This window comes from Epinephelus moara, chromosome 24 (genome assembly GCF_006386435.1).
Source record: "Epinephelus moara isolate mb chromosome 24, YSFRI_EMoa_1.0, whole genome shotgun sequence".
Lineage (NCBI taxonomy): Eukaryota > Metazoa > Chordata > Actinopteri > Perciformes > Serranidae > Epinephelus > Epinephelus moara.
Window position 1 is genome coordinate 31,147,813 of NC_065529.1, and position 24,159 is coordinate 31,171,971.

At 40.9% G+C, this 24,159-nt stretch overlaps 2 protein-coding genes across 3 annotated transcripts; one reads left to right on the forward strand and one right to left on the reverse strand.

Moving 5' to 3' along the window:
- Positions 1-2,936: 2,936 nt before the first annotated feature.
- slc45a1 (solute carrier family 45 member 1) lies at positions 2,937-13,846 on the forward strand. Of its 2 annotated transcripts, XM_050037348.1 has the most exons (10): positions 2,937-3,299; positions 3,916-4,356; positions 5,516-5,608; positions 7,361-7,585; positions 7,737-8,617; positions 8,714-8,867; positions 8,991-9,167; positions 9,288-9,493; positions 10,939-11,164; positions 12,365-13,846. In XM_050037348.1, the coding sequence occupies exons 2-10, from the start codon at positions 3,936-3,938 to the stop codon at positions 12,391-12,393; spliced, it is 2,412 nt and encodes an 803-aa protein (XP_049893305.1). In that variant the 5' UTR covers positions 2,937-3,299; positions 3,916-3,935; the 3' UTR covers positions 12,394-13,846. The 2 variants fall into 2 exon arrangements, with proteins under 2 accessions (XP_049893305.1, XP_049893304.1); XM_050037347.1 differs by having other exon boundaries at positions 10,939-13,846.
- Positions 13,456-16,183, reverse strand: si:ch211-222l21.1 (prothymosin alpha). Its single transcript, XM_050037350.1, has 5 exons — positions 15,961-16,183; positions 15,259-15,339; positions 14,789-14,852; positions 14,491-14,564; positions 13,456-14,365 (listed from the first exon to the last, which is right to left on the reverse strand). The coding sequence occupies exons 1-5, from the start codon at positions 16,009-16,011 to the stop codon at positions 14,294-14,296; spliced, it is 342 nt and encodes a 113-aa protein (XP_049893307.1). The 5' UTR covers positions 16,012-16,183; the 3' UTR covers positions 13,456-14,293.
- Positions 16,184-24,159: the final 7,976 nt, after the last annotated feature.

Sequence of the window (24,159 nt, forward strand, 5' to 3'; positions counted from 1 at the left end):
ATAATGGTGCTGTCAAAGGTGGCTAGTCAAAAAATGACTTAAGTAAGTTTCTGTATATCCTGTTATCGTTTATGAAATAAAATATCCATCCATCCATCCATCCATCCAAATAAAGGGCAGCAGATGTTGCTTGGAAACCTTATAATGGGGATGTTTAAGAAAACAGCAGTGTAAGCAGCAGTTATTGTAAGAAATGTGGCCAAGATTTACAAAAATGTTCATAAAACACGAGCACAGACCCAAATAGTTCAACAAAAACAACTTCAAGAGGGGAAAAAATCAGCAGCTACTACCTGCAGTTTCACAGAAATCTGCCACCCACTCTACTGACCAGAGACTGACCTTCACCTTCTCAGCCTTGTCTAACTGAACCCGTCTGCTCAGGTCACCATAAGATGAGCCAGGCTGATACAAACCATTCACAGAATAAAGAATAACAAATATATTAATTTAAAATATGTTTGTTACTGCTGACAATCACACTTTCTGTATGGGCACAAACACACACTCATGAGTGTGTGTATTGCATTTCACAGCAGGACATGGCACATGAGTAACTGATAGCATTAAAAAAAGACTACACTCTATTTAGGTGAGCAAACAGGCTCCCAGTATTGTGCACGCTGGCTGACTGTCACTGGTTTACTGGAACACTTGATGGAACTGACACCTCGTTAATGGAATTTGTTTCACCTGTGCTGTTCCTGTGAGGACAAGTCAAAATGTCAGAAGTGAAACAGGGTGTATTGGAGCCTCACTCCTACACACTGACAGCGCTCTGTCTCTCACTGCTAATAGGCTTTTCTCACAGCACACACATTTGGACTGGTCATAGTGGTGAAAGCACGGGTGTTACTTATAACACTGATGATGGCTCTGTTGTATTTTAGTGTTTCAGTGGGAATAACAGTGAGCAGGCACGCACAAAACTGGGAACCTGAAATCAAAGCAGCTAAATGGTATTGCCATCATTAAATACATTATGTACACCTGTGCTCTCCTGACTGTGACAGGTCAAAATGTCCTCTGTGAAAAAAAAGGTGTACCATGGATCTAATCATGCTCACCTGTTCTCACTGTCACTGACTGAAGAAATGCACCAGTTACACATGCTTATATTCTGTTGTAGGCTGTCACTGAAAAATTGCCAGATTCACCAGACTGAAAATAATAAGACAGGGCCTTGTGAAATATCTGTCTCTTCCTTTACATACTATTATCTTAGGCTGAATTAGACTTGTATTGCTTTAGTGTTACATTACAGTCTCCTCAGGGATAATTTCATCCTATTTAACGCTTAGTTAGGATGTATTTAACTGATCTTGCAGGCTCATATTTTTCGATGTCATAAATTTTATTTATTTGAGTCACATTTTTATCACAAATTATGTTATTCTACAATTCACTGTTGCAGTAAAAAAATGCGTCAAAACATGTTAGCACACTATATTAAGGGTACATAATTTAATTGAAGTGAGAAATACATGCATAATTGGCATAATTACATACATAAAACAAAAAAAACAGCTGCAATGTATTTAACCTTCCCTTTTCCCCATAAGTTTGTAAAAAAAAAAGTCTTCTTTTACACTATTTAACATTTTTATATTCTGAATATGTCTTCAAGTGAAGCTCTACGATGTTTCATATTTAAACCCAAGACACCATTTTAATTCATAGTCTTGATATTTTCTTGTTCTTTATGTGTAGTAGAGCCTGGTTAATTTAGTATCCGAAATCGTAAGCATTACTACTAGAATTTAAAATAAAGTTTGGTGGGTTATTAAACCTATTTATATGCAAATTCATTCTCTTAACTTTAATTTTATTTATTGCTTTTTTAAATTTTTTTCTTATTTTACTCTCATATGTAGCTCTTTTTGCCCCATGATACAGCAGTTTTAAAAAAAAAAAAAATCATTGTCTTTTATCATTATTATTATTGTTGTTATTATTATTTTTTTTACAGCACTTTATAACTTTGTTTTGAAAAGCACTATATGGTGAAGCACGTTTTGTTATCATGCAGCACAAACCTGGGATAACCTCCCAGATGATGTTAGACGTGCCCCGACTCTGACCACTTTTAAGCCAAAGCTAAAAACATTTTTTTTTTTTTTTTACTTTTTTTTGACTGCAACCTTATTTTTGAACTCACTTTTAAATAATCTTTTTTTTTTTTTATCTTTGCACCTCTTGTCTGCACATTTGCTATTTTTAATGGTGAATTTTTAAATTGTAATTCATTAAGTAGCCTAATTAAATTTGCCTTTTATATCTTTTTTCTCTTTCCTCCTTTCTGTATACCTTATTATGTTTTATATTGTATTGCTCAGTAAAGCACATGGAATTGCCCTTGCATATGAAATGTATTTATTTATTATTTAAGAAAAGGGACAGTGTGCATTAATCAACATTTTAACAAATGTAAATGTACCTAGTTTTCAGCACTCCCATCGCCTGCTGTAAAAAGGCATCCTAGAAAAATTTAAAACAACAATAAAATACAGCATGTAAAACAGGTCAAAACATATTGCATTATAGCAAAAAAAAAACCCACATCACATTTAATGCGGTTACAGAAAAAATCTACTATCACATGTTACAGTGAAATATTACTATTAAGTAATGTTAATATTAAATATTCTTTTTTAATATAAATGTTAATATAATATAAATGTGCTGTACAAATAAAGCTGCCTTGCCTTGACTATATAAATAAAGGTTGTTGTTGTCGTTATTATTATTATTATTATTTCCCCCAGTAAGTGAAACATGTCTTATATATCTAACAAAAAGATTGCAACCTAGTGCCTCAAAGAGAAACATCTACCTGTGTACCTTTACGTAAAATCAATAGTTAGTCAAATAATCATTGACTTACTGATATTATCTAAATTCAGTTCTTAAGTACATTGAATAGATTTTTATTTATTTTATTTAATTTTACTTCATTTTATCTTATTTTATTTAACTTTTTAATTTAATTTTACTTTATTTTATTTTATTTAACTTTATTTTATTTTAATTTCTTTTTTGTCCGCGGTGCTGATGTTGCAGGGAGGGGCGTGACGTCACGGGGAGAGACCGGGAGGAAGAAGCGAAGGGGGAGAGGAGAAGAGGGGGAGCGAGAAGGGACGGAGGAGAGAGCGGGGGGATGACTGCATGAAAAGGAAAACACAAAACAACAATCATGACTCCTGTAATTCATCCTACGGGTTTTTTTCTTCATAAACCATAATGCTCGCTGTGCTTACCGACACAGTATGGCGCAATAAATGACGAGCCTCCCCGATAAGGTAATTATCATCTTTCACGTTTCAGTTTGCACGCCTGCCTCATCTTCTGACACATTGTGTGATCTTCACCTTAAGAGTTAAATGCCAAAGTCGAGGATGAAAATCGAGGATCATTAGAAGAAAGGATAAAAAAGCAATCGATCGGCTGCGTGGCGACATAAAGGATCTATCATGGTCAAATGTTTAGTTTAAATATGAGCGACAGTGATTCTTTATCCTTGTAGCTGTGTCTAAAGCCATCGTTTTAAGCCCCCGCGGCTCCATTGTGTCCGATTTGAGCTTCCTCCATGAAATATTAAAATGGAAACAGGCTTCATGAGAGCTGTGCCGCATACTACACTGCTGTAGTCAGCCACGCCGAGCACATGGGCTTTGCGCACAACACTAACATGCGCATTGGTTGCAGTGCGTCGTGCCCATCACTGCTGTGCCATCGCTGCTGTCTGCTGATGACTGCAGTGTCCTCTTGGTAGCACTACATAACCATCAGCAGCTCTAAGTTACTCATGTGACCGCTGTGCTACACTGTGATGATCTTGAATGACCTCTAATGTGACAAATCAACCCAGAACAAGTTTTAACCTCACACTGTGCATCACCCTCTGACATGCTGCAGTGTACGCTGGCTTGAGAGAGATGTCATCTCCGGGCATGGGCACCCCCAGTGACCCCCTTTTGGCCAGTCCAGGAGGGAGGTTATCCACAGCTCAGGAAGGTCTCTGGAGGAGCTCACTCCCCAAAACTGTCAGCTTTCCCACGTCCTCCACTCGGCACCTCAGCCACCGAGCCAACAACTTCCAAAGACAGCCAAAGCGCAGGAAGCTGATAAGACCTTCGCCACCTCCACCGCCCAACACACCCTGTCCCCTGGACCAGCTGGACCTCAGTGAGCTTCCCCCGAGGCGCACCTTCCAAGAGCTGCTCTTCAATGGCTGCATCCTGTTTGGTATTGAATTTAGCTATGCCATGGAGACAGCGTATGTGACTCCTGTGCTTCTACAGATGGGTTTACCTGATCAGTTCTACAGCCTGGTGTGGTTTATCAGTCCCATCCTGGGTAAGTGAACAGCAGAGCGAGGTGACCACCTGGTGGACACATGTGATAAATGATCATGTCATTTTCAGCAGCAATAATTTTGTGCATCTTACTATATAATGACGAAAACTCTGTGTGTGTGTGTCTGTCTGCCTGTTCCACGTTTTCTCCTCACTGACTTGGTCAATCCATGTGAAATTTTAGAGGTTGATGGGAGGATGCGAATGAAGCAATATTACATCAATTGGCCAAAGGGGGGCGCTATAGCAACCGATTGAAATTGCAAACTTTGAATGGGCATATCTCATGCCCCGTATGTCGTAGAGACATGAAACTTTGCACAGAGATGCCTCTCCTCATGAGGAACACATTTGCCTCAAGAACCCATAACTTCCGCTTATATAGATTTTCCGCCATTTTGAATTTTTTGAAAAACACTTCAAATGGATCTCTTCCTAGGAAGTTTGAGCGATCTGCATGAAACTGGGTGAACATAATCTAGGGACCAATATCTAAAGTTCCCTCTTGGCAAAAGTTGGAAAACTTACTAAAACTGAGCTTCTATAAGGCAATGAATATTGCGGAGGGCGTGGCTCATCACATAAAGGTGTATAACATCTCAAGGGTTTCACCCATCACCACGCAACTTTGTAGGCATATGACCACACATAATCTGAGGGGACCCCTCCATTATTGACCCCATCAAACAAAATGGGGGCGCTAGAGAGCTAATTTCTTATCTAGGCCTAACCGCCATATTGATTTTTACTAAACTTGGTAGACATGTAGAACAGGACGCCTCAAGGTGACTGGAGAAAATTAACTCTAATTGGCAACTGAGTGGCGCTATAACAACAGAAAAATGCTTAAAAATGGCTAAAATGTGACCGATCGCTGTGGCTCCCCCTGTGGCCCAGTGTTTGGGGTTTTTTTTTCTAATTTTTGGTATGACTGAGTCATGGTATGGTATGCTGTACATAATCACGGAAACTGTCACTGTGTCATTCTGTCAGTCAGTCATTCTGTCTGTCCCACGTTTTTCTACTCACTGACGTGGTCAATCTATGTGAAACTGCACATAGGCATTGAGGATTGGCATAGGTAGAAGGTGACAAAGCTACCAATGGGTATGGGCTAGTTATTTAAGACTCTGCCTTCATCCTTTGTCTTTGTCTTAAAGGATTCCTCGTTCAGCCTCTCCTTGGAGCATGGAGTGATCGTTGTACATCCCGGTTTGGACGAAGGAGACCTTTTATTTTTGCCTTGGCTATAGGTAAGAAATGTAGTATTGTGCTTAGTAAGTACAACACTAAATGTAAGTACGCATGTAAGTCTACTTGTATAAATTTTGAGGACTTAAAGGTGCAGTTAGCAATTCTAATCCAATACACCTTTTGTCAAATACAGTGAATATCTATGTTACTTTCTCTTATTGCTTCTGGCCTGAAGATGCATACTTTTGTCCTTGAAACCTCCCACTCTGCCTCTACACTCTACATGGCTCAGTGACACAATGTTCTTCCTCCAGCTGGAGAAAATTATGTTCACTCTGAAAGGATCAACAGACCCAATCTATAAGAGGTGGCAATCATCTCTGACATATATAGAACTTGTCTTTAATTCCACCAGATTAGGATTTATAAGCATTAAATTGCCTGGTATCTGTCATGACCACGTGCCTTTTCGTGTGCAAAAAATTGCATGTAAATTTGGATGATAGACCAGTTTTTTTAATGGGGCAGGGGGGTGACAGGTACAGGTGAGGGGTTGTTCTATTAGGTTTTTTTGTCTTTCTTAAAATCCCTGGCTGTTGTGACCTTTCCAGGTTTAATTGTGATACCCTCATTGCACATGCATCAGTAAAGTGTTAAAACGAAATCCAGCGAGTAACTCCTCACGGTCCACTCGCTGTCCACTCTGTTTGTGCACTGGAAAAGATCCAGTATGCGGGGCACCCACTAGCTCACCTGGTAGAGTGGGTGCCCCATGTACAAAGGCTGTGTCCTTGCCGCAGCAGCCGAGGATTCGATTCCAGCCCACGGCCCCTCACTGCATGTCATCCCCACTCCCTCATCCCCTTTCACGCAAAATTTGTCCTATCAAATAAAGGCAAAAAAAGCCCCAAAAATATCCTTAAAAGATCCAGTGTGCATACACAGCCCTGGTGCTTTAAACGGGAAACAAACAAAGGACACGACACTGTTTCTGCCTAACAGTCGAGCGTTCGTGATCGTGTACAGGACAGGGGAAAGACCGTGGACGGTAAATCTGGTGTACGGCGGGACGAGTGTATTTGTTTAGATGTCGAGCTCAAATAACTATCTTTATCAAGAATTGCTGACTTCACCTTTAAGAGAGACAGACTAAGTTCAAAGTTATTTATCGTCAGATGACTACAATTACAAGAGCATTTGTTGCCATTGAAAAACTTGGGTCACAGACTCCCTCCAACACTGTAATGTAAATACGTATACAAATAATGATAATGATAAAATCACACAAGTAGAAACAAAAAGAGAATCTAGATATAAGGATATAAAGTAGTGCAGGTTAAAATAAAGGGGGAAAAAAACAAATAAAATGTGAAGTAAAGTGATATTAATTAGTAGTTGCATTAATAGACAGCATTGAACAGGAATTGGCTGAAGTAAAATGTACATGCATTGCAAGACTGTAAGTAAATTTGTATGTTCAGAGGTGAGTATGTATACACAGAGGGGGTCAGAGGTTATAATGGTCAAAACTGATGCAGCAGAGGCTGAGATATCCTGACTATTAGTAGGCCTACATAACATGAAGCATAAACACTGAATTTGACACTTCCCATAATCCAGCTTGATGCACATATTTAATCTTTCCCAACCTTTAAATGGGGATGATTTGTACTCTTGCACTGAAATACCTTGCTGATGTCTCTTGAATATTTTCCTCTGACTTGAAAAAGCTCCTCCAGAGCTACAGAGGACATTAAATTGACTGTAAAATCGGTGGAGTTTCTGTTGAAACCTGCTTTTCTCCCTCACAGGGGCTCTGCTGGGTCTAACCCTGGTGCTGAACGGGCGGGACATTGGAGGTGTGATGGCTGACACTGCATCAAATCACAAGTGGGGGATTGTCCTGACAGTGTGCGGTGTGGTTCTGATGGACTTCAGCGCTGATTCAGCCGACAACCCGAGCCATGCCTACATGATGGATGTGTGCAGCCCTGAGGACCAGGATCGAGGGCTGAACATCCACGCACTACTGGCAGGTAAGACACACTTTACACAGACACAGAGTCAGGGGTTACTTTATCATTATACAGCTGAAGCTATAACTTGAATTCTTTGAAGCTAATTTGGAGAAAACAGACAGCTTTCAAAGCAAACGGTATATTTCTGTTTTCTAATTTTGCTCTGCAGGTCTAGGAGGTGGATTTGGCTACATTGTGGGTGGGATCAACTGGGACCAGACACAGTTTGGAAGGTCGATGGGAGGTCAACTGCGGGTCATATACATGTTCACGAGTATCACTTTGGTGTTCGCCACAGCCATGACTCTGATGAGTATCCCCGAGCGGCCCCTACCAAAGAGCCAGCCGAACAAAAACTCCAGCAAAAACCATCTAAAAAGCCCGAGCCTGCCTCTTCCTCTCTCCCCCCCTGTCCCCCCTGGATCAGCTCTGGGACTGGATGAGGAAGATGAGGAGGGTCTGTACAGCTACAACTTCTCAAAGTCTCACAACAACTCTGACCCTCTCGCCCATTCCTGCAGTGCCAATGCACGCCTCTGTGCTGGCCTCACCAGCCCCATATCACCCCTGAGCCCCCTCACCCCAAAATATGGCAGCTTCATCAGTAGGGACAGCTCACTCACAGGCATCAATGACTTTGCCTCTTCATTAGGAACCTCCTACATAGACAGTGTGCTCATAAACTGCTACACAGGTCAGCACACACCACAGGCCCTGGCCCCAAACTCCACCGCTGCACCCCTGCCCCCAGGGGACTCCCCTCCTCCTGACGAGTCTACACAGGGAGCAGGGAGCCATCCTGCGGAACAGACTCAGCCTGATGTGGTGTCCCATCCAGCTGGGGAAGCTCAGGACGCAGAAGTGCCGCAGCCTGAGGGAGATGCATCTCAGGTCACAGCTGGGGCTCACCCCGGTGCAGGGTCACACCGGGGCTCTTCTGCTGGTATCCTGAAGCGACCCCAGAGTCTTCCACTAATGGAGGAGCCCATGGCAACCCAGATTGTGGGGCTGGAGAACGGACGCAGGAGGACGGTGACCTTCAGCCAGCAGGTCGGGACGCATATTTTGAAATTGACAAAAGCTGTTTAGTCAGTAGCCACCGCAGCATATTTAAATACAGCGTGTGTGTTTTTTCCTCTGATGAAGGTGGCAAACATTTTGCTGAATGGCGTGCGCTATGAGAGTGATCTGAGTGAGAATGTGGAGACAGGAGAATCGCAGATGTCGATGAAGCTGCTGTGTATAGCCATCTACAGGATGCCTCCCTCTCTGCGAAGTTTATGCACTAATCATTTTCTGGGTGAGGATTATCGCTGTTTAAATTTTGTTGCACATAAAACCCTGCAACACTGTAAAAACTGTCTGTCTGTCTGTCTGTCTGTATTAAATATTAACAGAGTTGATATTTATATGCTCTTTATAGGCTGGCTGTCCTTTGAAGGCATGCTGCTCTTCTACACTGACTTCATGGGGGAGGTTGTGTTTGATGGAGACCCCAAGGCACCCCACGACTCCGAGGCTTATCAACGGTATAATGCTGGTGTTAGCATGGGCTGCTGGGGCATGTGCATCTATGCATTCAGTGCTGCTTTCTACTCAGGTAAGCTACACTCACAATCCCAACACGTCTTGGATGTTACTGCAGCTCTGTCTTTCTTTCCTTGACAAGCTTTACACGAGTGCCTTCTGTTCCTCTCTGCGTTTCCTCTTCACCTTTCAGCCATATTGGAGAAACTGGAGGAGCGTTTCTCTCTTCGCACTCTATATTTTTTTGCCTACCTGGCGTTTGGTTTGGGCACGGGCCTGGCCACACTGTCCACCAACATCTACGTGGTACTTTCTCTCTGTGTCACCTATGGGGTGCTCTTCTCCTCTCTATGCACGCTGCCTTACTCTCTGCTGTGTGAATACTACCAGAGCCCTCAGGTCAGTATCTGGATATGGAACTCATGTAATTATAGTTGCTTCATGGTATTGACCAGGAACAATGTTTTTGTGTCTAAGTGAATAATGGCAAGAATCATTTTGAAACTGGTCCAGTATTGAGGGAGAGAGCTGCAGCCTCAAAACAGGTTACAATGTTATCACTTGAGGAAATAAGGCACTGTCATGTACATCAACTAAGAGTGCTTGTTTTTGCCACTGACAGGCTCAGATTGTTATTGTAAGTGTCTGACAACATTATGGAAAGGAGCCCTACAGAGGTCAACCAATTAACCTGCATGTCTTTGGACTGTGGGAGGAAGCTGGAGTACCCTGAGAAAACCCACGCTGACACAGCAGCCGGGGTTCAAACGATGAACTAGAAACCCTCTTGCTGTGAGGTGACAGTGCTAACCACTGCACCCTAAAAGAATTTAAAGTTATTTTTTTCTTTTTTTGTACAAATGCTTTGTTATAATTGAAACTTGAAACCATTTTTTATACTGTAAGATAACCATCAATTTCCATACCACGGTACACTGCTGGAATTCTAATTAGAAAAACAAAAAACAGAGTTGGTGATTGCTGCAACAATGAAAGACGAACCAAGACAACTTTTCAGCTTCAGTTTGCTTCTGGTAACTTTAAATGAATTGTTTTATGATGATAAAAATATTTAATTTAAATGGAGTCTGGTGAGTTTGGTGACAGTTTCAGAGCTGTGTCTTGTTAAACAAAAAAGATCTTACTCTTTAATTAACAAAAAACTTCCATAATGTTTTCAGACAGTTATATAGCAATATGAGCCTGTCAGTGGCAAAAACGAGCACTTTTAGTGGACGAAAATTGACGACGCACGATTGCCCTGAGTGGTTACATTGCAGCCTTTTTGCCACAACTGGCTGCCGACCTGTCGCTCAATACTGGACCAATTTCAAAAATTGTTCCCATGAGTCATTTAGACACAAAAACATGAGTGAATATGGTCTAGGGTGAGAAATGATTAAGTTACCCTGCAAAAGGAATACATAAAGGTTTTGGGAAATGCGCTTATTCGCTTTCTTGATGAGATTTAGTTTAGTCACAGCCAGCAGCCAGTTAGCTTAGCACAAAGACTGGAAACAGCAAACAAAACTAAAGCTCACTACTTGACATGATATAACTCCTTATTTCCCATCTGTACGATAACAGAAGTGTAACTAAGTAAGTGTGACTATTTCTTGATCTTTAGAGGTGCCGGTTGCCAGATTTTGTTACCAGTCTTAATGCAGAGCTAAGCTAGTAAGATTCTAGCTGCAGCTTCATATTATGCGTACAGACATGAGCGGTAACTAAATTGAATGAGCACATTTCACATAAATGTTGACCCACTCATCCAACGCTGTTGTGATCTGTGGTGCACTACATACATTGATCATGTACCTAAACTGTTTGCGTACGTTTCTCAGTTTTGTGGCTCGTCAGAAGAAGGAACCAGACGAGGGATGGGGGTGGACATCTCTCTGCTCAGCTGCCAGTACTTCCTGGCTCAGATCCTGGTCTCTGTGGCGATGGGACCTCTGACCTCACTGGTGGGTGGGGCCCAGGGAGTGATGTACTTTGCAAGCCTGATGTCATTCGTGGGCTGCCTGTACTCCTCCCTCTGCGTGGTGTACCAGCTGCCCCCCCCTGAGGGTGAGCCCCCTGATAGCGAGACCCAGCCACTATTGGTGCACATTTAGAAAAGTCTCTCAATTTACTTTACCTCACGCATACACACACACACACACTCTGAACGGGCACACGCTCTCACGCTGTCGCTTAGTGTCTGAGTGTGTTGACCATCACAGCATTGATATGACAACAAAAAACCCACACTGCACATCCTGCCGCACACTGTACAGCACAATTCCATATATTGTTTCACACTGATCAGCGCTGCTCTTCTCAGAGCTAGACAGACAGACAGACAGACATTGGCCACTGCTCTAATATGTGTATACATGACCAGTGTGTTCATACAGTGTGTGTGCTCATGCATTTTTTCCTAACATTTGCAAATGAATGTGTGACCTTTTTGAATGTGGGAGAAACGTGTGTGTGTGCGAGAGAAAGAGTGTGACCTCTTTAACAATAGATAAGCCGTTCTTCTGTCTGATTCTTTGCTGTAAAATCGTGCGTCATCTTTTTCTTGCTTGTTGGTGTTTAGTATAGAAATGTTGATCATGTACGTACAGGCTAACCACAGCTTTCCCCCTCTTTTTCTTCCTTTTATCAGTTGCCTAACGTCTGCATGAGCTGCAATGTAATCTCTCAAAGCCTTGTGTTAATGTTTTGTTTCGGTCACACGGCCAAGGGAATGTCTACCTGCCTGTTTCTCTGAGTTAGCATATTAGCATCACACCTTAGGCAGGATTTGTTTCTGACTAAACGAATGTGCTGCCAGTGTCCACTCACACTCGACGCTCCTTCATCAATTCAAGAGCTCTTTAATTTAGCAAACACTTAATATTCACTTGAAGCTGAACAACACTTAATCACAGTCTTGAAGGGCTTGTTCACATTTTAACAGCAAATAAAAAAACAACACTTTCCACACAATCCAGTTACGACGAGACTTACCAGTGAGCTATCCCCAAATTTCACACTTTGGTGCTGGGTGACTCTTAATCAAGTCCCAAGTATGAGTACTAAGCCAATTAAGTAATTAATCAGCATATAGCCATGACAAAAAAAGACGACATGCTCGTACACAAACGCTCAAAAACACAGAGAAATGTGTGCTGGTGGCAAATTCTGTCTGGGCCCTCACTAAGCCATGGTACAGCCGCGAGCTGTCACCCTAACTCCTGGCCATGCCATTGTAATAATGACAGTGATTCTTGTCATTATCAGGAAGAGGAGAAGTTGAAACTGGGGTGTGAATCAGCATTCAGTCGGAAACCGAACAAAACAGAGGAACAGCAAACAGGGAGAAGACTCATGTGAACTATGGGTAACCCTGAAGTTGGACAACACTGAAAGAAAAGACTGTGGGGGTTCATAGAGCCAGCAGCAAGTGCTTATGTCATCATTAGGGCGCATGCTAAAGGTAGTAGGCTTCTGCTCCACCACGCTCGGCCCATCGACTCAGTATAGTGATGTCCTTACGTTTGTTAGCCAACTTCCCTGACAGGAAGTATAATTTAATTTTCCATCCGAAAGAAGCTATCTTCATCAGCACAATGGTACATATATAATTTATTTTATACATCTGTTGTGCCATGGAATACAGCAGTATGTTCGTCTGTTGAGCCTCAACACGGGCGCAGAGCCTGACTTCAGGACTTTAACAAAGGTTTACTTTATTATATAACCTGGTGAAGCCTACCATTGTGTTGGTTTCATTGATTGGTTCACACCAACGTTATGGTACAAGTCATAAGTGCTGCCTCAGCAGAATGTTGATTATTGCCTACTATTTAAGCCTCCTGGACTGACTGGATGCACGCCATGCTTACGTTTCTGAGGAAACTTAACTGTATGGATCATGCTGTTGCAGCTTGCTTGAGAAAAAAAACAAACAAGTTTTGTGTCATATGGTACCACCAATTGCTCAATATTAGCAGTGTTACTGTAAAAGCTACTTTTATTCAGGGTTCAGTTAAAACTAAAAATGATCATTTTGCCATTTTGGACTCCTGTGTCAGTTATTGGTTTTCTCTTGAAGCTCCTACCAGTTGTCACCCCAGCTGACTTCTGAAATAATGAGCTGCAATCTTTAAGTCCACCACACGGGGGAGCTGGAGACACAAGACAGCAACCCATTGATTCTGTGCACCCTTTTCCATTACCAAGTGAGGGAGATTATTCCTGTTCCTTCCTCCATCTAAGCCAGCCATTTTCCATGTTCTGAAAAAAATTGGGTCAAGTGACATCATCTCCTTATTAAGCCATGGTTTAAAGAAGCACCAATGATGAGGTAACAAACACACAAATCAGATACCTTTAAGTAAAAAGACAATTTATTTGTTAATCAGAATATACAAAGCAGTGGCTGAAGTAACCGAATGTCATTCTGGTTCTGAAAAAGGCAGTCTTGGACACAAAACTGGGCTACCCAGCCATAACATAAAACTCATTGAAAACGTAAGAAAAAACAAAACAAAAACGTATAAATGGTACAAACTTGCGTGGAATGCATACAGAACAAATGACCAAAGCTTAAAGATTTAAGAGGGGGTAATTAACATTGCAAAATCCTGCCTCCATGAAACAAGGTCAAGGAATCTTATCATGGAGGCGCAAGACAGAGCCCCTTTATTCATTTTGCACCATCTGTTATGTTATCAGGGCAGCCAAGCCAAGGATTAACTAGCAGCTCAACACAAAAAATAATGATGCCTCAACTAATAATGCTAACAACTGTCTATTAGCCCCTGCTTAAAACTTATCTTTGGTCCTTTAAGTGAATCTGAGAGAGGTCAACATGAGCCTTGGAGGTGAGCAGCTGCCTGTATGTATGAATCATCTGGTCAGCACTGACTTAATAGAGATTGTGCTTCTAACATACCGATATAAAACCTCAAGAAATGAAAATAACTGATCTTGTGATGTGGCCCGATTTGTACAAGTAGAAAAAAAAGCTCATTTTAAAGACCAATAAATAACATTTCATAAAAAAAGGATGCAGGGCCACTCTGTTTCAGGACTCCAGTGCAATGTGATAACATGGGAGCAAACAAAAAGAAATATTTCCTCAAAGCTACAGAAAGCACAAGCTCTACAACACGATGTTGACCAGGCTGGTAAGACAGTGCTGCAAACAAGTAGCAGGGCAGAGACCTAAGCCTCCACTTCTGCCTCTTTTGAATCTCCATTTTCCTCTGTCTTCTGCTTTTTTGTCTCCACCTTCTCCTATTTTTAAAAAAGAGGGAAAATATTTCAAGCATTAGCAAGGCATCAAGTTAACCGGATTAGTCAACATGTTAAAATAAAAAAAAAAAGTATTCAAATTATATTTCAGCCTGGTGACAACCCACCTCCTCCTCTTCAGCTGCACGCTTCACAGGCTGTGCATCAGTCTCCTCAGCAGGGGGCGCCTCCTCTGCTTTCCCTGTAACACACAGTATGTCACTTCAGAAAATACATCCTTTACTTTAGGTGTAATTCAGTCACAAAATTAATCTTATAAAAATTTCATCTCCAACTCAAGGCCATATGTGGTGACACCATTTACTGAAATGTGTAAAGCAAATCAAAGGCAACAAAAGAGAAATGTAGAGCACTGTTGCTTCCAAGTCTTTTTGAACACAGAAATACAGCTTTACATTAACATACCATCTCCATTCTTGTGTTTCTCCTCTGCCTTTTTCTCCGCTTTGTCACTGTGGTCAGCACCATTCTGAAAGAGGAGAGAAAATGTCAGTCCAGCTCACATCACATGTGATAATTGGGTTTTTATTGCATGAGCAGTGTAGTAAAGACAGAAAAAATATCTAAACTATGACTCCCAAGCATATTTGAAATATTCCTCCCAGAGTCTTATATGTACAAGACTCCTCTAGGGACATCTATAAAAAGACATGTGTGGAGCTCCTACTACTCCCCAGAGGATCAGCCACCAAGCTAGAGACCCCAGTGGAAACGTCCAAAGGCTTGCTAGCTAACATCTGTGCCATTTCACAACCCAAACAAAGCGCTGTGTGGAGGAGCAGCTGAACAGGAGGGGGAGGCGGGTGTAGCGACACCTGCATGATGAGGGGCGCTAAGACAAAAGGCCATGAGGCTGGTCCTCGTCTCCAACTCACTGTGCCATTCGCAGGTGCGTCCCCGTTGTCGGTCTTCTTCTCCTCCTCCTTCGCCTCCACTTCTTTCTTCTCTTTCAGCTCCTACAAAATAAAAGCACGCCTTATGATCAATGTGACGGTTCAGCGGAGAGTTTATTCTGAAGAGCCGCACGTTTTTTTTAAACACCACGTCTGGTTTTGATTAAAAGAAAGCTCGTTTACTAGACCTGGGGGTTAAGTCTAATTCAAGGAAGACGTTGTTGGACATAATTAGTGGCGATGTTAAGCGTTTTCATCTTCACCCGTAATGTAACGTTAACGTTACTGTGGCTTCCCGCCCACAGCAGCAGCTCCGCTTCACCAGCTGTACGTTACCGTTTCTACCGCTTTGTCTGCTCAACAAGACATTTTTAGCTAACCACATCACAAACGTTTCAGTTTCCAGACACAATAATTCGCTGTCGACGCCGAAAATTACAAATAAGTCACCTTCACAGTGCATGGCTGTCGACAAGTGACATTTCAACATAACAGTCATTTAGTCATTTTCCCCAATTACCGTTTTAACTCAACGTTAACTAACGTTAACCGTCACGTTAACGACGGCTGTTAAACCTGAGCTAGCTAAACAATTAAACAAGACAATACAACTTTGAAAAAAAGTTCCCAAAATCTTTTAACACGACAGTTCAAACGTAAAAAAAAAACCTGAATGAAACGCACCTTGGCTGTAACCTCTGCAGTTGCGGTCGTATCAACAGCTGTGTCGGCCATGGCTAGTTTTGCAAATAAATTTAGATATTTATAATCCTGTTCAGAAAAAGATTTTCTCTTTTTAATTTCTTGGCTCTTTGCCTTCGTTTGGATAACGTTAGTCCAAAGGCGCTGAGAGAGAAATGATGTCTGCCCCTCTCCGCTTTTCTCTCGAGCTCGTTGAAAATCCACTCCCGTTGGATACAGCGGCTCGAGCCCGCACACGATTGGTCAATGTCGACCACCGGAGTATCTGATTGGAGGGTTATCCTGCCAATCTCCGCAAGACGTCCCGCCTACTACATATCTCACCGCTGATTGGTCAATTGTTTTAAAGCGCTGCACTAAAGACACCAGAGTTCTTTTTTCTATTACCCATCAGTTTGCGTTTGGTTTTTACCCAAATTTTGCACAATGGATGTAAAGTCGCCCGCTTTCAAAGTTATTACAACCGAAAAGAGTCTCTTCAAGGCTAAATATTATCTTAAGCAGATGGAGTGTAAAAGTTTCTAAACACATGCGCACGGTCGGCATCTTTTGTCTTAGCGCTCTTTCTCCGCAGAGATGGGGGTATCAAATTACAAGCAAAACGGACTAATGTGACGATGTGAAAACACTGCGGCCACTCCTCCTTTCTATATTTAACACTTCTAACGAAATGTGTTCCTCTTTAAGCATGCTTACGCTTTCACTACTCTCCAAACCTGATAATTGGAGTCAAGCAGTAACAATGCAGTTTGCATATTAAACACACAGCAATTCATTATTCTATTACAAATCTATAAGACACAACACACCTGCATAGCCTGAGAGCTGTACATGCACTTTACACATTTAAAATGTATTCAAATATTGCAATTGGAACAATAATCATTTAATATCAATATGTATAAATTGATAAATGTCATTTTTAATTCTATTTTCTGCTAAAGTATTTGTACAGTCATCGAAAAGCACTCAGTAAATGAAACTAGTTGTCTGTTGAGGTAATATTTGATACAATGGAAAGGAAAATATCTTGTGCCACACACTGGCCGAGGCAAGGCTGAGCAATAAATGTGTTGCTTTGTGATTTGTGAGTCTGTCAGAGGCTGTAATGGGGTGTGGTGTGTGGTACAGTAAGTGTGCGTATGTGTGAAAATCTTTACAGCATGAACTGAAATGCAGATATTGTCACAATACTAATAAAGGCGAGATTGATTTTTTCATTTCCTGGGAAAATACAAAGTGACATTGCTATGAGCACTTATATAAATGTAGAGAATAAAAAGAAATGATAGCATGCAAGCTATGAATACAGTATGGTGTGTTCAGGGGCACTTGATGACAGATGGAAGTGATTTTACAGACCACATAGACACCTCTCAAATACAATTCATTCCAATTCATATTTTAAGTGTAGTGATAAAACATGATTTAAATGGTATTTTTCTCTAGATATATTTTTCCATTATTTCTGTTAATTAAAAAGCATTTTGTCTTGATAGTGTTTTGTCTGGTGTCCCAAAACTGTCTGTTTTTCTTCTCTTTCAGAGGTGAACAGTCTTTGCTGCTGCTCATCCAACTGTTAAACCAAAGGAAGTGGCAACACACAACTTTGTGGGCCCTGAACTCTGTAATTTAAGCCTACACATGGTCTCAGTGTCAGTAAAAAAAAAAAAAGCAAAATGAATGTATTATTTTTATCATGGGTAACATCTACACATTTTGTGCCATGATGTTCTGACCTACAATAGAATTCCTGAAGTTACAACAAAATCAGATGACTGTCAGCAACCTTATTTGCCACACCTGTCACTGTTTCCGCCCACACACAGCCATCAATCATTTTCATAAAACATTTACCTGGAGTTATCTGATGGTTGTCGGAGCAACATTGTAAATTGCACTCTAGTTTACAAAACATGTTTGGGTGTGCTCCACATAATTTGGATTTCAAGTTTTTCTAGATGTTTGTATCCTTAACTTGCCCCAACACACCCAGGAGGATATCTTGACACAAGTATGTTTTCAGTCTCTAATTTTAGGGCCTCCTAGGACCTAATCCTACGCTGCCTCACTTATCTCCTTCATGCCATGCTAGTATTCAAGCCACTGATTTTGAAGAAGCCTCCAGGCCCTCTTAGTCATTTACCTCACATTCAGCTGAAATATAATTATAAAGACGGTAATTACATGCAGAAATCAAAGGGTTGTGTGTCAGTGCCTTAGCTGGTTACTTTGAGATTTATTTTCTGTCTCATATAAAGATGTTTTTAACTAATTCTGAGACTCATTCTACCATAACTATAGGAGGGAAATACATTAAAATAATGCTAATGTCAATACAAAAGCTTCTGGTTAAACGTGTGGAAGAGATCATGAACAATGAACAAGAGATAATCACGACACAGCATTAGTTTTATATTGTGAGGCTGAAAATTAAAAAGCAGCAATGCAAGACATCATGTCAATGCACTTGAAAACAGGGACTCATCTTAGTATATCCTTTTATGTTGGAAATGAAGACCATGTGGAGACTGCAGAGCACTGAAACATCCACTCTCTTCAGTAGATCCACAGGAGGACCGGAGGAGCTGTTTAAAAAGCAGCAGAAGGCATTACTCACTCTGTTTCTGTAACTGGAAAATGGGAGCAATCAGAGAGGGGGAGTGTTTGTGAGATCATTTCCTGTCTTTTTTTTTTTTCTTTTTTTTTAATTTTTTTTCCCCTCCTCATTTCAACATGTTTCCATGTGCCACCGATTTGTGACAAAGAAAAAAAATCCATCTATGGGCAGCCTGTTTCATTCTGCAGGTACAGAAGTGAACCACACTGTTGCGGCAAGTAGGCTAGTGAAGGAAAAGTTGAATTGAGACAGAATTTATGTGGTGATTTTTACAAACCTGTTATTTGCCAACAATTGGAGTGTTTACCACACTTTCCGTAAGTAGGAACTGGAAAAGTTTTTTTTTTTAAAATTCAAAGTTATGGAAACACAGAAAGCAATACTGTATAAAAGAAAAGCTTCTTTGTGTTCACAATGACACGTGTTTTACAGTAAATTCAATGTTTTGCATCAGTTTCCGTCGCCGAGGAAACATTTCTGTGAATGTTAAGCTGTTCCCGCTCTGCAGACAGGTCGGAGGATGTAGGACTGGAAGTTCAGCCCCTTAATTTCACCTTAATTTCCTCAGGACAAAGGGCTGACCTGACTTGAGGAATGTCAGTGCTCAGAGCTAAGTGGGGGCCCATCAAAGAGCAGAGGTCAGGATTAGGCGGGGGAAGGGTCCCAATAATTGGAGGAATCGGTGGGGGCAAACTGAGCTCTTTTGTTTTGAACAGCAGTGTCCTGCATGGTCTAGCTGGCTTTCAGGCAAATCCTGCAGAGTACAGGGACAACATAAAGTTGACTTCTCACTGGCACTCATCAGTCAGATGAACAATGAGGGAGAAAGTTATTGATCTTTAGCCTAATTAACACAATTAAGTACAGCCGTTACTGATGATAGTGAGAACATGTACGCAAGTAGTGCCACCGCAAGACTCCCACAACTGTGATTCTAAATAAAGATTACAGGGATGTTCCTAAAGTGACTCAAGAGTCACAATGCATGTGTTACAACTTTTCTGTTAACTATATAGACAAGGTCTATTGTTAAAGAAGCAACAATTAATTTGAGGTGTCTTTAAGGATGTGCAAGAAGTATAACATTAATAATCTTTACTTCAAACTTTATTTGACATTATGATACAAATTACAGGAACTATAACAGTGCATCCCTATCACTTAATACAAAGACGCAAGAAAAACAATCAAACTAAAAACACAACAACAAGGCTACAATAATAAAAACAACAAATTAATAGATAAAAATATAAATATATGGATGGGTATATGACATTGAAATAAGTTTATATTACAGGGATCAATACATTTTCCACTTAAAGGGACTCTGTGCAGAACTGAGAGCATATGAGTTGTCTGGACGCAGCTCTCAAGATCAAGATGTCCGAGTCGGCAGCTAGCAGCTAAACTGGGATTTATACTTCTGTGTCGAATTGATGCTGTACCTACGGCATAGGCTCCACTTCAACGTAGAGCCAACGCCGTACTCTATGCTGTAGCCTGACGAAACAATCAATTGTGAAGACGATAAAGCGCCCACAAAAGTTTTTTTAAAGGTGTTGACAAGGGGGAAACCGAAGGGGGGGTTGCTGCACTTCTGTAATGCCGTTATCCCGATATTGGTAGGTAAGTGCCATATGAGTGCAGTGCAAAGCGAGTGAAATTGAGATAGCCAGTGGGATGCAAACATACAGTACCATTAACGTGCAGCCAGACCAACTCATCACAACAAACCACAGAGAAGCTCTGATTACAATAATTGTTAACAATTAATGTTGATACAGAACCTGTTAAAGTGAATAGTGAAATTAATTGTCCTTGCATAAATTGTTTGCGTTTTATAACTAATACAGAAGTAAAACATAAAAATATGGTATTTATTATAATATTATTTATTTATTGATCACTTTGGGACTACTATGTCAGCACAGCAGCCAATCATAGGATTCAACTAACTGAAAAAAGAAGAAAAAAGGTGTGTATAAAAGTAAGCAATAAATAAGTTACAGTACAACAAATGTGTGTGAAATTAACTTTTAATGCAGAAAAATATATTTAACAAAATAACAAAATTGAAAAAACAAAAGTCAGGTAAGAAAACAAATCAATTTACATGCAGCATTAGAGTATGATTTTAAAAAATCTGTATCTGAGTCTACAGAAACACACATCATGTAAACCAAAGCTCCTCAGAGGCACAGTGCCAAGAGATCTTGAAATCCTGCAGCTCTGGATATTGTTGGGGTGGTTGTGGTTGACACGTCTCTTCAGTGTTGCATGGATTAGAGTGTAGGTGCTTTGAGGATTTGGAGAATGCCAGAGCTACTGTTTCCAGGTGTTTGCAAGTCATTTGGTCTCTGTACACTTGGCTTTAAAGCGCTCGAAATAGATGGTATTCAAGGATGTGCTGTTGTCTCCTTCCCTTTCTGTGATAATTATGGGTAGGATATCAAGGCGCAGCCAGAATCTGGAGAATGTTTTGTTAACATTGGGTTATTAAAGCTGATGTTTTTTGGCTCCATTTGTGATGCTCCCAGGTGGAGGACTACCACCTCCCAAACTGAGGTAAAGGCCACAATACATGCCTGAGCAGTGTGTGACCGCTACCTCATTGAACTTCTTTGGCGCGCATGCTTGTGGTGTTCACACATACGGCGTTGTGCTGTGGCGCTGCTGCAGGGCTGTCTGCTGCTGTATCTACTGTATTTCCACAATTAAAAGCGAGTCATGTATAATAATATGTATAATAATGTATAATAATTCACAATAAAAAGCTTTGTGTTAACAAATGAAGGGATTCTGTCCACAGAGTGCTTTTATTTTGAAATGGAAACAGGAAATGGCGAGTAAAACAGGAGTACTTATATTTCTTCATGTCTTTGAGTGATCCAGACATTTAAACTATAGTGAAAAGGTGGTATAATGTTAATATGATTATCAAAAGACCATTTTCACCGTCTGTTTTTGATGAGAACCGTGCGCGTTAAACGGAAAAAACTGGCAAGCCTCCGAATCTCTGGATGTTTCGCCGCTGAGCAGCATCCACACTACGCCTGAGCAGTGCTGCTCACGCATGCAGTGTATCCCTTGCCTCAGGATACTCCCCCAAAAAAGGGGAAGAAGTTCGGATATACCTGGGCTGATAAATGAAGCCAACATGGAAGTGCCAAAAACTGCAGTTCCCCTAATGGCCACTTGAGGCTGACTCCAAGAGCAAGTCAATCCACATAGACCCCCATGTTAAAATGCCCAACTTTATAGTAGCAACAAACACGTTCACAGTGTACAGAAGGTCAATTTTTAAATAACTCACCCATTTAAATGTCATTAAAGCTTACAGTTACACATAATTAAGAGCGTGGGCGCTTTGCATGACAGGTTGGTGCCGCTACCACGGGAACAATGTTGGCTCACTAATGTAACCATGACATAACCCCAGATTCACAAAAGCAGTAGCTGTCACTATTTCAGTATGTTTTCACTTCATGAAAGTTCATTTTAATATTTTTGTCACCTAAAAAGTCTTGTTCAGTTTTTAGTTGTACTGAAAAAACTCTGAGTTGAATGTTCTGTTTTTCTGTTAAATACACTTGTTGTAATGGTCCGTCACATGATGCCACTGGGCCCAAAACAACTATTTCCCATAGACTTACATTGTGAAAGAGACGTCTGTAAATCAGTGGATACATTTCTTGAGCGCCACTACCCCCATGACATGACTCGTTTCATTGTTGGAATTTGATCTAGTCAGTCTGATAACATTTTGAAAGTCTAGAAGAGCCACACGATAATATAATAATTTTAATCCGCATTCAGATTAGTGGAGGGCCAAACCATAAAGTAGCCAGTTGGCCAGCGGAAGTCTTGCGAGTTAAATGCATCAACTGCAGTCATTTTACTCCACAATGGTGCTGAAGAGAGAGCTGTACCATAAAGCATGTGTCTAGGCTGCTCATCTTTATTTTGACCCTCACCTTTAAGTAGTAGACCAAAATTATAATGAGAAACCTCAAACTGCCAGTGGGGGCCTCCCTCTGCAGGACTCTAAAGAACCCAGAGCAGACTCAAGACATGCCGCAGGGACTACATCTCCCAGCAGGCACAGGAGCGCTTGGTTGAGGTGTTGGAAGAATCTGCGGGGGAAAAGGTCACCTGGGTGACTCCGCTGACTGTGTTGCCACAGCGACCTTGACTCAGAAAAGCTGCTAGAAAATGAATAAATGGTAAGATGGATGAACAGATGGGCAAAAGGATGACTGATATGATGTGTAAATGTATTATGTACTCACATTACTGAAGCCAAGATTCTGCATGTATTCAGTAAACTGTGTACACAAAACATAGGTTGAGATGTCAAAGAGTTCATCGTAGAGTTGACTTAAATTCAGCGGATGTGGAAATGTGAACAAATGTGTTACACATGCATAGATTTAGTGTGTGCGTTTGTATTTATTGTTACAACACAGCTAAAGACAAGCATATTGAAATCAATGAACAGTGTCCGATTGCAGCGCAACATGTCTGTCAGCAAGCACTTTGCTCCTCCTAATGGAGAAATAATACATCATACACAGCTTTAAAACCAATACCACACATGCATAACAGAACGTACACAAAGAGAAAGAGTCAGCCAACATATATAATATCTATTAAAAATTCATGTCTGTTGTTTTATATTTTGTATTATCTTATTTTGCAATCTTACCATAGATAGGTTTTGCATATCCTGTGCTTTTTGTGATGACTTTCGTTTATTTAAATCAGGGAATCTGATTGGTATACTGAAAATGACCACTGTATAATAATATTTTGTACCGATTTATTGTCCAAAATATATCAAAAAGTGAACATAGGGCCTACAAGAACAACTTATTGCATTTTCTAACATGTGCTGTATATTAAACAAATGCAGTAATGCATAACAGAAACACAGGTGTCAGTGATCAGAGGATATAAGTTAAAAATGTCTTTTAGGTTTTATAAACTTAATAATTAACAAATAGCTGCTTTAATGAGGTTCTCCCTGCCCTGCTTAAGTTCAACTGCACTACCTTATTTATTTCACCTCTTGTAGCTCCACCCCTGCAACTGTCTTGCCAGAGAAAAGTGGAAATTTCCAGTAATTCCCTCTGCCTGGCAAGAAACGCTCCTCCTCCTTCTAGTTTCCCGCCTTTCAGTCTACCTGCTCCTTCCTGCTGCTGCAGACTCTCGGCCCTCTGCTGCCCAACCTTGTGGTGCTCAGCAGATTTCACTTTGGACAATGAGAAAACATGCTAGTTCTCACACAGGCAAAACATTAAGATCTTTTGAAGCTTCTGGTATCACCATTAGTGTATACATGCAATATAAATGTATGTATATTGTCACAGAACTATGATCCTTTAACATGTTGAGTGTTTAATCTGTTTTATTTGTATGACGTCCACATTAAAATTAAAGGTGACTTTCTAAAATTCTGTAATTTGCACATATCTGTTGGAGCGATCTTGCCAAAGTGTTTCTTTGTTTCCTGTTTTTAAAGTACATAGTATCTTGTTACCCCCTGAATTACCATTAAAGGT

Bases quoted from the DNA above. Each gene is read 5' to 3' on its own strand.
- slc45a1 (XM_050037347.1), top strand. From the start codon at position 3,936: ATGTCATCTCCGGGCATGGGCACCCCCAGTGACCCCCTTTTGGCCAGT. The intron at 9,168-9,287 runs GTAAGCTACACT...TTCACCTTTCAG, and splicing joins CAGTGCTGCTTTCTACTCAG to CCATATTGGAGAAACTGGAG. The intron at 9,494-10,938 runs GTCAGTATCTGG...TACGTTTCTCAG, and splicing joins AATACTACCAGAGCCCTCAG to TTTTGTGGCTCGTCAGAAGA.
- si:ch211-222l21.1 (XM_050037350.1), bottom strand. From the start codon at position 16,011: ATGGCCGACACAGCTGTTGATACGACCGCAACTGCAGAGGTTACAGCC. The intron at 14,565-14,788 runs GTATGTTAATGT...TGTGTGTTACAG, and splicing joins GAAACACAAGAATGGAGATG to GGAAAGCAGAGGAGGCGCCC. The intron at 14,366-14,490 runs GTGGGTTGTCAC...TTTTAAAAATAG, and splicing joins GTGCAGCTGAAGAGGAGGAG to GAGAAGGTGGAGACAAAAAA.